This window comes from Perna viridis, chromosome 8 (genome assembly GCF_037379345.1).
Source record: "Perna viridis isolate PV_CMFRI_1.1 ecotype Kerala chromosome 8, ASM3737934v1, whole genome shotgun sequence".
NCBI classification, from domain to species: domain Eukaryota; kingdom Metazoa; phylum Mollusca; class Bivalvia; order Mytilida; family Mytilidae; genus Perna; species Perna viridis.
In genome coordinates, this window is record NC_142452.1 from 45,509,131 (window position 1) to 45,527,167 (window position 18,037).

Sequence of the window (18,037 nt, forward strand, 5' to 3'; positions counted from 1 at the left end):
TAAAAATGTACACATTGACACTCCAGCTCCTTATTACCAAATGGTAAAGGTCATAACCCCTAAACTTATACCTTTAACCTGGTGGAACAATATCATAGTACCGGGTAATCCACTAGTCTGTAGTCTGAGGAAAATTAGTGGTAAATATTTGTCAAAAGGTGTTGAAGAACCTTAGTTCCAAATTTTTTTATTGTGGCCTTATACAGGATACGTCTCTCGTTATGCTTAAAACTGGATACCAAAGGTTGAACAATTGGTCAAATAAAATTGAATCACAATTTGCATGAAATAGGGAGAAATTCAGTTGTTATATCACTGTTGGGAAAACAGGAAAAGGTCTTGGATCATTGTATATGTTCAATGATAGGAAAAAGTATAAGGTTACTGATATATCATAAAATTTAATAAAACTATACAGGCAATATTCAATATTTAAATCAGACATCTTTTACAGTCAACCCTGGATGTAAGGACTTGACACGTTGATTCCTAGATAGGCCCACTCTCATTCCTGATAATGGAGATTTCATACACACTGCTGTAGATAGAGACCTTGTATTCCCTACAGCACCTACAATATAAATAAAACATGTTATGCACCTAAAGGTCAAATCACGTCCTTATAGTTAAAATATATTACCCTTGACGTTGAAACAATAGATTTAAGATTTTCACAAGAAGAATGTTTCATGTATAAACCAAGCAAAGTCAAAATTCATCAAAGGGTGTTTACATAGTGTCATGGGATAACATATTGTCATCGAATTCAATTAAAGTATATATACACTCTGTATACTTATTTATTGTAGCCAATTTAATTGCACCAATATTTCTTCTAATTTCTCTCATTTATAAGTACTTGTCAACAGGTTAATTTTTGACAAAAATTATTTGCATGATTCTCTGGGGCCAATCAGGTACCAAAAATTTTTTAAAATGCTTTGCAGGGCGCAGTTTAATGAACACAGAGATAGAACCCTGAACAGTTGGGGCAAGTATGGTCACACCATTCAAACTTCATACAGTTTTGAATTTTGATTATTAGATATTTGACACAGGATAAGAATTTGACCAGAATTGAAGCGGCCACTTTTTGGCCCCTTATTCCTAAGTGGTTGAAGTCAAAACCTCTAAAATCAATCCATACCTTTTTTGAGAGGGGGATATTCATTTCCTTATAAATTATTATCATGAAATAAGAAAAATAATTTGTTTCAGGCCCCTGATTCTTCGTTCAAGTCATAACCCCCAAAATCCATCCAAGACCTTTTTTGGTGATAATGGCACATTCTAATGCAATTTCAAAGCGACCCATTAAATTATAGTCAAGTTACTGTCTGGACATCAGGAAAATGCATGATTTTTGGCCCCCAATTTCTAAAACCTTCCATACCTAAACCCAAAAATCAATACCAGTCTGACATTGTGGTATAGGATATTGTGTAACAACATCATTTGGCCCCTAATTTTAAAACTGATGAGGCCATATCCTCCAAAATCGATACCAATCTTTCTTTTGTGGTTGGGAATCTTGTTATAAAGTCTTATAAAGATAAACCAACTAAAAATATTCAAGTTATCAAAAGTAAAACCTAGTGACAATGAATGACAACAGCCCTATATCATTATACTAATATATGATTTAATTTTTTGCAATCAGATAAAAAACAAAAATTTTCCTATCATGAAGCCATAAACAGAGTATGTATTAGGTTTAAATTAGATTTTGGCCCCCAAAATAAACTTTGTCAAATCAATGTGCTGACTTAGTAAACAAAACCTTTCATACAATTCATAAATAAATACTGGGAACACAGAAAATACAAAAAAGTATTAATTCAACCAAGTTAGTACTTTATTTCTGGACATACTTTATAGTACAGCCCAAAGTATTTCCTCAGTTCTGACCAATGTTAATTACCTTCAGTTTGATACCATTAGCTCTCTGATAAATCTGACCATCACCAGATGCAGATTGATAAGAACCTGTCTGCTCTAAGTAATGTTAATACAAAATCAACTTATGACTCTCTGACCATTTCCTTGTTTTATATGTGCTTGTGTCTTTGCTGAATTTACATTTTTTAAGCTGTGCAGTATAAAATACTATTTTGAAGATTGAAGCTGAATGTTAAGGTATGTCATTTTTACTCACGAGTTTTATATGTATACGTGTATGTTATATTTCTGTGGACAAAATATTGGCAGTGTGTGTTAAACCATGTTCTAAAGCACTGTATTATGAGATATTTTTAACTACAAAGACTCCCTAAAGAATGACCCAATTCCCACATTTGGTATAGGTTACAGACCACCAATTCAACCAATGAGCATTTGGAACGTACGCAAAAATAGTCCTACGCAGAAATTACCCCTGTTCCTCATAGTGCTGTGAAAAAAGTTCTCATCTTATTTAAAAAATTTAAACAGTTTCTGAAAGGAAAAACATTTCTGTACATTTTATAGGTGCATTTTGCTTCTTGTGATGTGAAGCCTAATCTCCATAATGATTTTTAAATATACCCCTATCTTGTGAAAACACTGGGATTTCCCATGCTATTTATAGACCCTTCACTTCCGGTGATCAGTACTGCACTGCAAGTCTGCTAACCCCACATGCCATTCTGAGGATTGTGAGCTGACATATGTAGAATCATGCTGATATATAGTCCTCTGCAGGTTAAAGTTAAGGTAAAGTCCAGAGAAGCCATTGAATATTGTGAAATTAGCATAGAAGCCTATGGAAAGTGGAATTAGTGGTTTTTAGCCTTAAGGGGAAGCCATGGCAAAATGAAAAGTTTTTTGAAATAGCTTTAAACTACTTGAAGATCTTGTTAACTTTGCCATGAGAGGAATACACTACAAAAATCCTTCAAAATATGCACTTTTTTAAGTTGTAGGTCCAAATTATTGAAAATTGGTCTTTTTGGCTGATTTTTATGTCCTATCTTGTAAACAGTGTAGAAAATTTAGTAAAAATATCAAATATTAAACTTTGAGGGCTATATTTACCTAAATATGGTGGTAATAAGCACTTGAAATCAAGTTTTGTGTAGATTTGAGCAAAAATTAGGTTAGAAATGAGGAAAAACTCACTTTCATTACTGCGGTTAAGGCCATATCAGCATTCCCCTATGGCAACATGGAAAATCCATTATTGAGTACTTTTTTTGCTTTAGGTGCCCTTTACTGGTCATGTTTTAATGTGAAAACACTGTATTTACAAATTTAAAGCCAAATATATCACCTTTTGTGAAAATTTAAAGATTTAGGATTTTTGACATGTGATCAAGAAAAAGGGGGAGGCATGTCAGAAATAATTTTTTAAAAATAGACCAATTTCTCAGAAAATGATTACTTTTAAAACTATTTCTTCATTAATATTGTTAAAAAACAAGTTGTGATTGATATTTTTTATTTGAAAAGTCAGAAAAAGTTCTTTGCAAATATTTAATGCATTTAAGTATGGTAGAATATTGTCACTTTTTTGCTCGCACAACTTGGTTACCCTATATTTAAAAATCAAATATTTAAAAAAGTGCTTGTCACATTTCACTGAAACTTTGCAAATGCATTCAGTATGTGTGTAGGAACATACCTGTATAGTTATTTACTTTTTCTAAGACAAAAAGTGACTCTTTAGGTTACAGACCACCAATTCAACCAATGAGCATTTGGAACGTACGCAAAAATAGTCCTACGCAGAAATTACCCCTGTTCCTCATAGTGCTGTGAAAAAAGTTCTCATCTTATTTAAAAAATTTAAACAGTTTCTGAAAGGAAAAACATTTCTGTACATTTTATAGGTGCATTTTGCTTCTTGTGATGTGAAGCCTAATCTCCATAATGATTTTTAAATATACCCCTATCTTGTGAAAACACTGGGATTTCCCATGCTATTTATAGACCCTTCACTTCCGGTGATCAGTACTGCACTGCAAGTCTGCTAACCCCACATGCCATTCTGTGGATTGTGAGCTGACATATGTAGAATCATGCTGATATATAGTCCTCTGCAGGTTAAAGTTAAGGTAAAGTCCAGAGAAGCCATTGAATATTGTGAAATTAGCATAGAAGCCTATGGAAAGTGGAATTAGTGGTTTTTAGCCTATATACATGTACATTTACTAAGTCATCAAACAGGAAGTTAATGATGCTTCAAACTGAATCTAATCCAATTTGGCATGCCTATATACAGTAGAGCTTCTGTCAAACTATTTGAAAGTGGCAGTGATAAGTAGTTGCAGAAAAACTACTATGGATATAAAATTCTACATGGTGCAGCTTGATGCAACCAAAAGTGGAACCATTAACATTTTGGACAATAATGGACACACCATTCAAACTTATATAGGTTTGAATTTTGATTGAGTTTGAGCATTTACCACAGGATAAAATTTTGAACAGAATGGAAGTAGCAACTTTGTGTCCCTTTGCTCCTTGTTGGTTCCAGTCAAAACCTCTACAATAATTCCAAACCTTCTTTTGGGGGTATGACATCTTGTGGTACAATTTCAAAACAATCCATTTACTTACATTCAAATTATCATCCAGAAATTAAAAAAAAATACTTGTTTCTGGCCCCTTATTCTTACATGTCTTTCAGGTCAAAACCCCAAAATCAATCTCAATCTTCCTTTTGTGGTATGGCACCTTGCAGTAAAATTAAAAACAAAGATATATTCACTTTTACTTAAGTTATTATCCAGACATAAGGACAATGTTTGTTTCTGGCCCCAAATTACAAAAACATTCAAATCTTAACACCAAAAATCAATCCCAGTCAAGGAATTCCTTCAGTGATATGGTAAATTGTAATACAATTTCAAAGAGATACATTCTCTAATAGTAATACATAAGTCATTACATGGACATTAGAAAAATGCTTGTTTCTGTCCCACTTCCCCTATTTGGCCCCTAAATTCAAAAATTTCCATTTTTCCAAAATCAATTCCAGTCTGACCATTGTGGTATAAAATATTATTGAACAATATCATAGACATCCATATGCTTTTACTGGAGTTATATATACATGTAGTTAAATTCTATGAACTGCTTGTTTTTGGCCCTTTTTCAGCCCTTAATTCTAAAACGGTTGGGGACATAATCCCCTAAATCAATACCAACCTTTCTACACTACTGTCAACACAATTTTAATTTCTCCACTCTCCACAGTGGAGATATTTTGTGTGGAGTCACAGTGTCTCCACTCTCCACGGTGGAGGACATAAGCAACTCCATTGTAAAGAGTGGAGAAATTAAAATTATGTTGACAGTAGTGTAACTTGTTATAAAGATGAACCAACTAATATTTGTCCAGTGTGGTGGACATGTTTTTCAACAAACGGTTGGCATTCCAATAGGAACAAATTGTGCTCCTTTACTTGCTGACCTATTCCTTCACTTTTATGAGGCTGACTTTATAGCTGATCTGATCCATCAATCTCAGTTTCCGCTACATAGATGACGTATTATCTTTAAACAATCCTAATTTCAGGGATTTGATACATCGCATCTACCCAAAAGAACTTTAGATAAAGGATACTACAGACACTATGAAGTCAGCCTCATATCTTGACCTACACTTAGAAATCAATGGTAAAGGAAAACTATTGACCAAACTTTACGACAAATGTGATGACTTTTCATTCAGAATTGTCAACTTTCCTTTCATCTGTGGCAACATCCCTTCAGCTCCTGCGTATGCAGTGTTCATATCACAACTCATACGTTATGCCAGAGCTTGCCGAAACTACGCAGACTTTTTGTATCGCGCTAGAACTCTAACAAATAGGCTTCTTGAACAGGGTTATGTTGCTACAAGATTGAAGTCATCACTACAGAAGTTTTATGGTTGTCATCATGAACTTGTGGATCGTTATGGTGTATCCATCAGCACCATGAAAACTGATTTATTCAATGGGTCATAGTTTTCCTTTCCTCGTTTGTCTACCCCAGACTTGACTTTTTATGAGCAACTGGGCAGGTGTTTCTAGAAGAGCAGAGGACGATTACCCTACCGGTGCACCTGGTCCATGCTCCCAGTTTTTAGTGGAGTCCGAGTGGCTCTTTTACTTTTATTACTTTGTACATATGATTTTAGTTACTTTATGTTCTTTGTTGTGTATGTCTGTTTTCCATGTCTGGTCTTTGTCCCTGGATTACATTCTTTTGATTACCGCTATAACCTTGGTTCCCTTGATTACTCTTGCAAAAAAAAAAAAAAAACCACGTGGCTATGGTTAATGACGACAGTGCCATGCCAAAATAAGACCTAAAATTTTTTCCACACATGTAAAAAGTGGTGGAATGACAAGTGGACAGACAGATGGGCACCATATTCACCCTATAACTTTTCAGGTAATAATAATACAGTAGAGTCCGAACAACAACACTTCTTAGTTTTTCAATGGACTTGGTATTTCACCTTACCTGGAGGATTCCATTTAGGTACAGTCCGCACAACAGGACTACTTAGATTTGGTCTACAAGTAGGGGACTTTATTGAAGGCTTTGACTTCACTGCTGGACTAGACAATGGTCCTTTACTTCCTAGTCCAGGTTTAGCAGCCTTCAAACCAGGAACTGATTCAGGAGAAGTTGCGGTCAGCTTTTTAGGCACTGAAAACAAAACAGACATGAATAGGGGAGAATTAAACAATATGTTTAAAACCATCAAATACTTTAAGTGCCTGCCCCAAGCCAGTTGTTGTCATTGACTTTTTATGTTCATTGTCATTTGTTTTACGTTTTTTCTATACATCAGGTCGATTTTTGTTCATTAAGTTTCAAATCATTTAATTTGGGGCCCTTCACAGCTAGCTTAATGGTATGGAATTTGCCCATCTATGAAGAACTTGTGGTGACCTGCAGAAATTTAATTGTTTGTTGCTTGGCATTTGGTGGATGATTATCTCATTGACAATCATACCTATTTATCAAAATACATGTATACTATTAATTTTGCTTGTTAATATGTTTTTATTTCTATTCATTTATTATATTGATTTTAAAGTCTTTAAATGATGTTTAAAATATATTTTCCCAGACCAAGTCAACTTTACAATACAGTAAAAGGCGAAGTGTAAAAACAAATGAAAGTTATCACTGTGGGTGCGTGCAATTCCTATCACATAAAAAAAATGTCTATTCACCATGATGGGGATTCAAATTTTCAGAATGGGACCTACAGTGCTTACTTCTGAATTTATCTTGCCAAAATTCCAGTTCTATTTGGACATTTCAGCAGGTATATGGTTAATTTAGCAGGTGTAAAATTTGGTGATTTTAAGACAATAAATGTATTGAAAATATTTTGGCAATGCTAACTGGTGTACTACCAGTAAGTTCTTATACCAATATTTTTATGCCTAGAGTAAATATTTTGCAAAATCAATATTTCCTTTTTTAACAGGCCACTATATACTGTAAAAATATTAATTTTTGTGGTTGCTAATTTTCGTAAATTTTCTCAAGTGAACATATTCGCAGGAATCCATTTTTGTGGTTTCAAAGAATTATAATCATTATACAGTGTTAAAAGCCAATTTTTTTAATACAGATTTTTCATACTTTTATATTTACTGATAATAGCAAAAATTAATACTTATACTGTATGCCAAAATAAGCATCCTACAAAATTACCAGCTATACTGTAAATGTCATATTCCCCCTTTAATTCCATTCACTTTTCAAAATGTATGATGTTTACTGAATTTGTACCACTACTGTGTATTATTATGTTCATGCAGATTTTCTAGATTTCAGACCAAGTTCCTAATTATTATTATCCTAACAACTATTTCAATTCTTCAAATCTATTTTTAATGAGTATGAATTTGGCTTTTACAGAACAGAGTAACATGTCCCAATAAACACTTACAAAAGTTACACTATAGTATATGCAAGTATGTATAGGAAGCATTTTTCCTGAAAATATACCCTGATATAAATTTATACAGTAAAATAAGTAAGAGAATTACATAATCCCTTCATTATTCTTGTGTTATACCAATTGTTTTGTTTTTCTGTAGATTACATTTTTGTATATTACCTTCAGTGTCAGATAATTATCTATTAGACATTTATCCATATCTCTTTTTAAGTTTGAATTAAGGTAATTAATTTTATTTGAAATCCACCAATAAAAGTCCAATGGTGGAGAAACCCATTTTTTCCAATGATCAAAAGATATTCAACATATTTTATTCAATATTCATATGTTCATCCTTTTTTATTTATTTTTTTTTAATTAGACTTGCTCCATTGAATACTTATGGTGCAAATGAGTTCACATTTGTAAAAACATAAGTGTCACAAACAAATTGTGGAGGAAAAAGAAGCTTAATTGGAGCAAAATACATTCAGAAAAAATAAAGTCCTTCATTCTTACAAAGAACGCAAATTTTTTAAGAAAAAAAATACCTTACAATATACCACTAAATCCAAATAAAGTTTTCAGAAGCAGAATACCTGATTTTATTTGTTTGGTTTGTTTTGTCTGCTTCCGAACTGCTGAAGCCTTTTTATTTACAGGAGCTTTTTTCCTTTTACTTCTACAGTCAAAATCACTGTCATTTTCCTCGTCATAATCATCATCACTAGAATCATCATCAGCTTCATCTACAGAAAAATCACTACCTGGACAAAACAAAATGAGAAAGATTTTATGAGTTTTTGATTAACATTTACAAACAAAATTTACATTCATTTGCCAAAAATTGTTTAGCAACTTAAATTAATTCAAATTAAATTTTTAAAAAGGCTGTTTCTAAAAGCAGCATTTTTTAAAATTTAATTGTCACCGCATTAAATCAATCTTAGAGGTGTTGTAATATTATTTACAGCACTTGTCCAAGAGCCAAAAAAATAACACCCTACATGTCTAAGAAACCAATTAGATGTTCCATTTTAACTGAACTACTGAATTATGCTCATCCTCAAGACTGGCAGAATGTAAAATGCTGTTTCAATTAAGGTTCAATAAATAACAAAGAAACCACTCCTTAGCTCAAGAAGCACAAACCAACAAGAATGCTACGTGTAGCCATAAGTCCCCCGCCACTGTAGAAAGAGTTGAATTACAAATGTTTGACACTTGTATAAATAGCACATTCAAAACTTATGTGGTTTCATAAGTCCATGTGGCAATTCAAGGTTAATATATCTTAATGAATCAAATTAAGTTAGGTTAAGAATTCTTCATACAACAACAAAAAATCTGCAAAAAAAAAGAAAGTGAAAAATGAACAAAGTCCCATAACTCCAAAAAAAAATGATGAATCATAATGGCAGTTTTGTATAATGAACTACATATGGTGACAAACAATCCTACAAAATTTGGTCAAATTCCGTTCAGTGGTTTCTGAGGAGTTGCGTCCACAAGGTGTTCCTAATGTGAAAAATGAACAAAGTCCCATAACTCCCATAAAAATTGTTGAATCAAAATAGCGACAAACGATCTTACAAAATTTCGTCAAATTCCGTTCAGCCTTTTCTGAGGAGTTGCGTCCACAAGCTTAGGACGCACACCAGCATTTCTATGTCCCTGCTCCGCGTTGCGGTGGAGGACAAAAAAAAAGAAGATCAGTATTTTTTTACCAAATTTTTATTGAAGTAGACACCAAAGATGCTGGTTACCAAATTAACTGTTATCTACTGAGTGGCTTCAAAGAAAGATTTTTTTTTAAATTGAAAACTTAATATGACAACAACAAAACGGAGTGAAAATTGTGTTTACTTCCAATTAGAAACTATTGCAACAATAAGTATTGAATACATTTCCTTCCTAATTCATTCTTAAATAAACTAAATACAGTATAAGGGCATCAATATGCTCAGCTTAAAAAATGATTATCCTTTTAAAGTGTTAAAAAGTAATTTCACAGGTACAATTGAGAGCTTACCATGAACAAATTTAAGTCGCCCAGGGAAGATACAAATCACAATTAGGAAGTGGGCGACCATCTATTTCAGGCACTGAGGTATAACTTGAAACTATCATAAAGCTTATACAAACCATCCTCATCACTTTCATCCAGGGTGACCTTGACCTTTGATGCTGACCTCCTTCTACCTCCTCGTCCAGTCACCTGATCTGTTTCATCGTCTAAAACAACTATTCCATCACTATCATTGCCATCTAAGAGGAAAAAAAATAAAATCATGAGTTTCAAGTAAAACAAATTATTAACATTTGTAATATTGTATTTAAGTATCAGTCTTTCTAAAAATCAGACAGAAAGTGATTCATGCATGTCAAAAACCCAACAAATTCAGTTGAATTTCTTGTTCAGAAACAGTTACTGATTACATAACTGGTTAGTTTTTCCTTGGTTGTTGCGATTTTGAGATAAAAAATTTATAGATCGTACATGAAATTGGAACTTTGCAAGAGTTATAGTTCTTGATTTGGTGTCATTTGGTTGATTTTAGTGGGAGATGAATGTATAATTTTCTATAAAGTGCAGACCTGAATGCAGAAATGACCACCGTTATGTGAAAGTAAAGCATATGTAGACTTACTGTTGAAGTAAAATTGTTCATGGGGTACCAGTTTTCGTGGTTTTCGTGGGTTTTGTAAACCACGAAAATCAATTCCCAACAAAAAAGGAATTCTTCCATTAGTTTGTATGATAGAGTTGTCAAATCCAAGAATTTAAGAATCTACTATCTGATCATTTTCCCTAAACCACGAAGATTGTTTGGTGAGTTTTTCTTCACCATGAATCACTTTACCATTGGCAGTGTCTGAATTTTATGTGGACTTGTACTTAAGCAAAAATCCATGCATTGTTCAAGGGTTAATTGAGAAAACTTAAAATAAAAATTGACTTGCCCATAATGTCTGCTTTCCATACTTAAATATACTATCATAAATTAAAGTTTTCTACTTGCTAAAGAAAAGGAGGGAACAAAGCAGTAACTTTCCCATGCAAGAATTTCACTTGTCCTAGGTGATGGGAAAGTGGAATCCTAGAATACTGCTATTATTCTTGATAGCAAATGAGACATCATTTATAAAATCTGATAATTTGCTTTAATGTGATAAGTTCAGTTGTTTCAGGAAAAAGGCATCTGCACAAACAGTAAGGAATTATCATATGGATCCTGTTCTAAGGAGATAGGTTTTTCTTATTTCTTTCTTCATTTATTAAGAATTCTTTTCTTTCACTAAAACAACAAAAACTAATTCGTGTATTTTTTCCCCTTGCAATGTACTAAATTCCATTTTACAAACAAAAGCATCAAAATGAATTCACATAGAACTACTTTCCACTTTTCTTAATGTTTTGACAAAGAAATTCTGGTAACAAGTACATTGTATATACATTTGACAGTTCAGTTTATATGTCAACAGTTATTTATCAAGTAATTCTGCATCATAAGTAAATAAATAAAAGACATTTCATTTTTAAGTTATGGGAACATTTGTATTTAACATATTTAAAAAAAAACTCTTTTTTACATATTTATTGCTACATGTACCTGTTTTGTTGTTCTGAATCTCACTCAGAACTTTGGGGTTTTCCTTTTTAATATCTGTAGGCGATTTTCCGTCATTTCTATCTAACTTTTCAGTGTTTTCATTTCCCCTGTTTTTCAAGACATTGTCACAAATCTCTGTATCACTCTTTTTCTCTTCAATCACATCAACTGTACATACTATTTCATTTTTCTTATGATTGTTATTTACAGTTTCTGTTACTGTTTTTGTTTTTTCAATCTTAGTTTTCTCTGTTTTTGATGATGGTTTTTTACTATTTTTTGGCTTAAAATCATCATCATCATTATCTTGTATACCACTTGTTGTTGAACCTTGAGATTCTAACAGTGACAACTCCAAAGCTTCTTGTAACTCTCTTTCATAAACTTTTTCTGACAGAGGTGCTCTGAAAAATAATGGACAATGGTACTATATATAAATATTAATGCCAACTGTTTTCCTTGTATGGTCTTTATTCCTGGATTTTTTTTTTATTTCCTCTAGAAACCCTTAATTACTTTTTGACAAATCGGGGAACTTTCATTAGGAGAAAAATTTTTTTGGAGACGCTTTAAAGCAAACAATATCAATGCCTTCTTATATGAGTGCAAAAATTTTGCAATCATATAAAAATGATTACATGGACCTTTGACCTATCAACCGCAGAATTAATAGTTGTCTCCCATTATCAAGTGATTAAGGCAAACTAAACTTATTTGCCAGAAACTAACTATGAACAAAATTATTGATTAGGGGGGAAAACAAAATGACAAAGTCAAGGCAAATTCTATCATTATCACCAACACAAACAAAGTTGTAGGGGTATAGGAATAACCAGGTCTGTCTGTCTGTCCTTCAATGTACATCTATTACTGTTCAATAGAAGATATTCAGAATAAACTACAGAAAAGTTAGCAACTGTAAGAACAAAGTCATAATGACAATAATGTAAAACAAAACTTGCAAACTTAATTAAGTATACATAGTGAATAGCTTTTATTATATAGATAGCAGTGATTTTCCGAATAATCCCAGTGTAAAAAAAAATTGATAATTCGCACTGTGAAATAAATTTGGTAATTTCACTCTCGCATTTTCTCCAGCCAAAACTTCACAACACTGATATCAATCCGCCATTCACAAAACATAATTCATTTTAAAAAAAAGCAATGAATAATGGCAGAAATCTATATAATAAATAGGATAATCAATTGGTTATCGTGAATAACCAAAATATGATCACTTGTGCCAAGAATGCATAAAGATTTAACTCATGATCATATTCTGGTTATTCACTCTTTCCAATTAATTATCCTATTATTATTCTAATTCTGTACCTCTTCGTTGACTTCTTCTTATCTTTAATCTCTACTGGTTTTTTCTGAGTTTCTTTATTAAAGATTTTTTGTTTTTTAGCAGGAGGAGTCAAATCAGCAAAGTCATCTGAAACATGCATTAAAATAAACTGTTTCCATCTCAAAACTAACAATAATTTGTTTCCTATACAGTGGAAGAGAATACCTATTTCAGTGCCTTAGTTTTGGCACATGCATGAAATCGTTTAGATAAGATACATTAAGCAGTTTTTTTTTGCAATAAAAGGCTAATATCTATACAAATAGAAATGTCACCTTTTATGAAAAAAATGACAGTACATGTAAAAAAAATTCTTTTTTTACTTTATTCTGCAAACAATAAGCACATACAAATGGACTCTCTCTCTTTTTTTTGATTGAATTATACATGTACATGCATCTGTTTTAAGTAGAAATAATCATACCATCAAAGTCATTTGTGTCTGTGAACTTTGTATAATCTACAGCTTTTCTTGATCTGGAAAGAAAAAAAATTGATCATATTAGTGCTTTAGAAAAATTTTAGTTTCTTCTGACAATTAAAATTTTATACAGATATCCCAAAAAATCCCCAACAAAAAAATCACATTTAATGTAGTTAACTTTTTTTTTAAAGTTAAGAAATTTGATATGGGATTATATTGTTTTTTAAGTGTAAGCATTTGTAAGAATCAGGCAAAATGGGAAAAATCAGAAACATACATGTCAAATCCCAATGATCTGACAATGTAATGGTGTATCCATCAGCACCATGAGAACTGATTTATTCAATGGGTCATAGTTTTCCTTCCCTCATTTGTCTACCCCAGACTTGACTTTTTATGAGCAATTCGGCGGGCGTTTCTAGAAAAGCAGAGGACGCTTACCCTACCGGTGCACCTGGTCCATGATCCCAGTTTTTAGTGGAGTCTGAGTTGCTCATTTACTTTTGTTACTTTGTATGTATGATTTTAGTTACTTTATGTTCCTTGTTGTGTATGTCTGTTTTCCATGTCTGGTCTTTGTCCCTGGATTACATTCTTTTGATTGCCGCTATAACCTTGGTTCCCTTGATTACTCTTACAGATATTTTTACTATTTAAAAAGACCATTATTTGATCTCTACATCACTGTGCAGAAATTTGTCAATAGAATCTTAGACTGAGTTATCTGCACTTGAAATGTTCATTTTTAGTGCATTTCAATGAAATTGTACATGTACATGTAACTTAATTGTCCAGCATGAAATGGAATATCTTGTCTGTTTTCCTTGATGGTGCAAATAGATTAATCACACATTAAAAAGATGGATTTTTTTTCATACCATGTTTCACCTACTGCCTGATTCTTACAGGGACTGACACTTAAATATACATTTTATGATCTACATAGAATACAATGGCAGAACTGTTGATGCTACTTTATGTCAAATGTTACTTTTGACAGTATTTCATGAAAGAGTAATCAAGGGAACCAAGGTTATAGCGGTAATCAAAAGAATGTAATCCAGGGACGAAGACCAGACATATACAACAAAGAACATGAAGTAACTAAAATCATATATACAAAGTAACAAATGCAAATGAGCAACTCCATCCTCCCAAGTCAGGGTTTTGAGTCCATCCTTGCTCCCTCAAACCCCTGACATCACTCATTCATATTCAGCGGGTATCGTTCAGCGCCATCTAGTGAGTTACTTAAATTTAACCCGGATCCAAAATCCAATCAAATCACACGTAATAGAAACTCTTCGATATAACTTACAAAATTGCTACACAAAAGGTCATTTTTTTTCAGTAAAGACTCTAAACAGAATCTATGGTTATCATGTTTGCTCATATTGCATTATTTGTAACATCATACAACTTTCAGACATTTTATCTTAAATCGGTTTTCACTGGTGCTTCACAAATGGAGAAGCAACCAATCGGAATCGACTGGACTATATCCGCTAAATATGAATGAGTGATGTCAGGGGTTTGAGGGAGCAAGGATGGACTCAAAACCCTGACTTGGGAGGATGGAGCAACTCAGACTCTACTTAAAACTTGGAGCATGGACCAGATGAACCAGTAGGGTAAGCGTCCTCTGCTTTCCTAGAAACACCCACCAAGTCCGGGGTAGACAAGCAAGGAAAGGAAAACTATGACATGTTGAATAAATCAGTTTTCATGGTGCTGATGGATACAACATAACGATCCACGAGTTCATGATGACGACCATAAAACTTCTGTAGTGATGACTTCAATCTTGTAGCAACATAACCTTGTTCAAGAAGCCTATTTGTTGGAGTTCTAGCAGAATACCAAAAGTATGTTTAGTTTCGGCAAGCTCTGGCATAATGTACGAGTTGTGATATGAACACTCCATAGGCAGGTGCTCAAGAGATGTTGCCACAGATAAAAGGAAAGTTGACAATTCTGAATGAAAAGTCATCACGTTTGTTGTAAAGTTTGGTCAATAGTTTTCCTTTACCACCAATTTCTAAGTGTAGGTCAAGATATGAGGCTGACTTCACAGTGTCTGTAGTATCCTTTATCTCAAGTTCTTTGAGGTAGAAACGATACATAAAATCCAGAACTATGTGATTTTTTAATATAGATTCTATGGAGACACCCAAATCAGTGGAGTGGAATTTGCAGTCCAAATTCATAGAAAATATGGACAATCAATAAAAGTGGGATTCAAATCACCAGGGTGTGGCAAAGATTAGACATTATTTGTACATGTCATGCATGTGGGGGGCTGAATATCATTAGTTAGGGATTTAGTAAGGATAGCCATGGAACAAGTTCAAAGTATGGGAAAATATGAGGTTTAAACAAAGTGTTGGTTTCAACCACTGCTATTCTTTGGGGCCAGGTTCACAATCTGCTCCAGACCAATTCTTTCGACTATGATGAAACTGTGGAGCCAGGTATACAATATGCCCCAGTCCAATGCTTTGACTATGATGAGACTGTGAAGCCAGGTTTATAATATGCTCCTGTCCAATGCTTTGACTATGATGAGACTATGGAGCCAGGTTTACAATATGCTCCAGTCCAATGCTTTTGACTATGATGAGACTGTAGAGCCAGGTTTACAAAATGCTCCAGTCCAATGCTTTTGACTATGATGAAACTGGTTTAAATTAGAATTTAGAAGTCAGTAACATCTATTGAAGAACCTGTGACAGTTCCCAAATCAAATATGGAGATCATTACACACATCAATATGGCTGTAATGACTACAACCTAATAGTGTGATGGTGACAGATGTAACATTATTTGTAATATTGTTTAAGAATAATCAGTTATAGTGATAATCAAAAGAATGTAATCCAGGGACATGGAAAACAGACATACACAGCAAAGAACATGAAGTGACTAAAATCATACATATAAAGTAAAAAAAGCAAATGAGCAACTTGGACTCCACTAAAAACTGTGAGCATGGACCAAGTGCACCAGTAGGGTAAGCGTCCTCTGCTTTTCTAAAAACACCTGCCAAGTTGCTCATAAAAAGTCAAGTCTGGGGTAGACAAGCGAGGAAAGGAAAACTATGACATATTGAATAAATCAGTTTCCATGGCGCAGATGGATACAACCATAACAATCCACGAGTTCATGATGACCATAAAACTTCTGCAGTGATGACTTCAATCTCGTAGCAACATAACCCTGTTCAAGAAGCCTATCGAGTTCTAGTGGGATACAAAAAGTCTACGTAGTTTGGCAAGCTCTGGCATAACTTATGAGTTGTGATATGAACACTCCATAAGCAGGAGCTGAAGGGATGTTGCTACAGATGAAAGGAAAGTTGACAATTCTGAATGAAAGTCATCACGTTTGTTGTAAACTTTGGTCAATAGTTTTCACAACCATCGATTTCCAAGTGTGGGTCAAGATATTGGACTGATTTCACAGTATCTGTAGTATCATTTATCTCAAGTTCTTTGGTGTAGATGTGATGTATCAAATCCCGAAATTAGGATTGTTTAAAGATAATACTTCAACTATATAGCAAAAATGGAGATCAAAGGATCTAGCTAAATATTTTTTTCTTTCAGATCAGATCAGCTATAAAGTCAGCCTCATAAGAGTAAAGGAATAGGTCAGCAAGTAGAGGAGCATAACTTGTTCCCATTGGAATGCCGACCGTTTGTTAAAAAATGTGTCCACCACACTGGACATATACTTTGTCGATTAAAATTGCCAGCATTTTGTAAACATCTTCCTCTGCATAATTGGAAGACAATTCGGAATTATTTCTTACAAAGTATGAGAAATCTCCATCTGGAACTATATATTTTTATTTAGGGGATCCATCTTTTTCAGAATAAACAATGATGTATAATGTTTTTAAGTCAGGATTTAAACTAAGTATGGGGAATAGAAGTATACAGAGTTGAAAAATTGTAGGTTTTAATACTATTATATTCTGATAATAGTCTTGAACTGATTGTCTCCAAAAGATTTTTTGATTTTTTAAGGATCCACATTGAATTAATACCACTACCAGAGTAACAAGTGTTGTGGTAGGACTGAAGACCCTCTTTGACAGCTGTGAGTATAGAAGTTTAAAGTTTTGAAAGAGGTTTGGTGGTACATTCTGCAGATCCAGCCATGAAACGTTTGTATGAATTCTTGTGGAGTTTAGGAATCCAGTACATAGACACTAAATCACAATCATTGTCCTTGGAAGAGAGACCAAAAGAGGATAGCACAGATTTGTGGTTTTCCACAATCTCTTCTTCAGAAAGTGTAGTAGCAGTATAGGTCTTATCACTGTTAATGTATGAATAACTACTTGTAGACTTGTATAACAAGTATGTAAATGAGCTTTTGCTCAAATAGGTCATATGTTATGATTTTTGGTACCCAATACAAAATGTGTAACCTGTACTGCTATCAATTTTCCCAGCATGTTGGTGTGCAGATTACATTTCAAGTTCCCTTTAAAAAGCCCAAGTATTTTATTAGCTTCTGCTAATTATTTTACGTAGTTAACCTCGCAGGCCTCCTGTCTGTCATTGTGCATTTTGTTGATTTTTTTAGTGTTTCATTGTCTTTTTCTAGTCACAAAACACGAAAACGTCGTTTGTTTACAAATCCAAACTTCCCTCCTTTGCTATGAGATAGTTTCGAATTCCTAACCCTAACCTGATTTAGCACAAATATGCGAATTTGAAATTAGAAAATGTAATTGCTATTTTCACAGGAGAGTACAGTATTGT

General features: G+C 33.3%; 1 protein-coding gene across 1 annotated transcript; it reads right to left on the reverse strand.

Annotated features, from left to right (window-relative positions):
- Positions 1–385: 385 nt before the first annotated feature.
- On the reverse strand, positions 386–17,942 carry LOC148610705 (RAD51-associated protein 1-like). Its single transcript, XM_088595982.1, has 8 exons — positions 17,812–17,942; positions 13,266–13,318; positions 12,823–12,928; positions 11,488–11,891; positions 10,019–10,141; positions 8,473–8,640; positions 6,433–6,621; positions 386–571 (listed from the first exon to the last, which is right to left on the reverse strand). The coding sequence occupies exons 1-8, from the start codon at positions 17,832–17,834 to the stop codon at positions 438–440; spliced, it is 1,200 nt and encodes a 399-aa protein (XP_088452108.1). The 5' UTR covers positions 17,835–17,942; the 3' UTR covers positions 386–437.
- Between the last annotated feature and the right edge of the window lie 95 nt (positions 17,943–18,037).

Coding starts and splice junctions, on each gene's coding strand:
- LOC148610705 (XM_088595982.1), bottom strand. CDS start 17,834: ATGACAGACAGGAGGCCTGCGAG. Junction 13,319..17,811: donor ACAGACAGGAGGCCTGCGAG/GTTAACTACGTA, acceptor TTTTCTTTCCAG/ATCAAGAAAAGCTGTAGATT. Junction 572..6,432: donor ACCTAAATGGAATCCTCCAG/GTAAGGTGAAAT, acceptor TTTATATTGTAG/GTGCTGTAGGGAATACAAGG.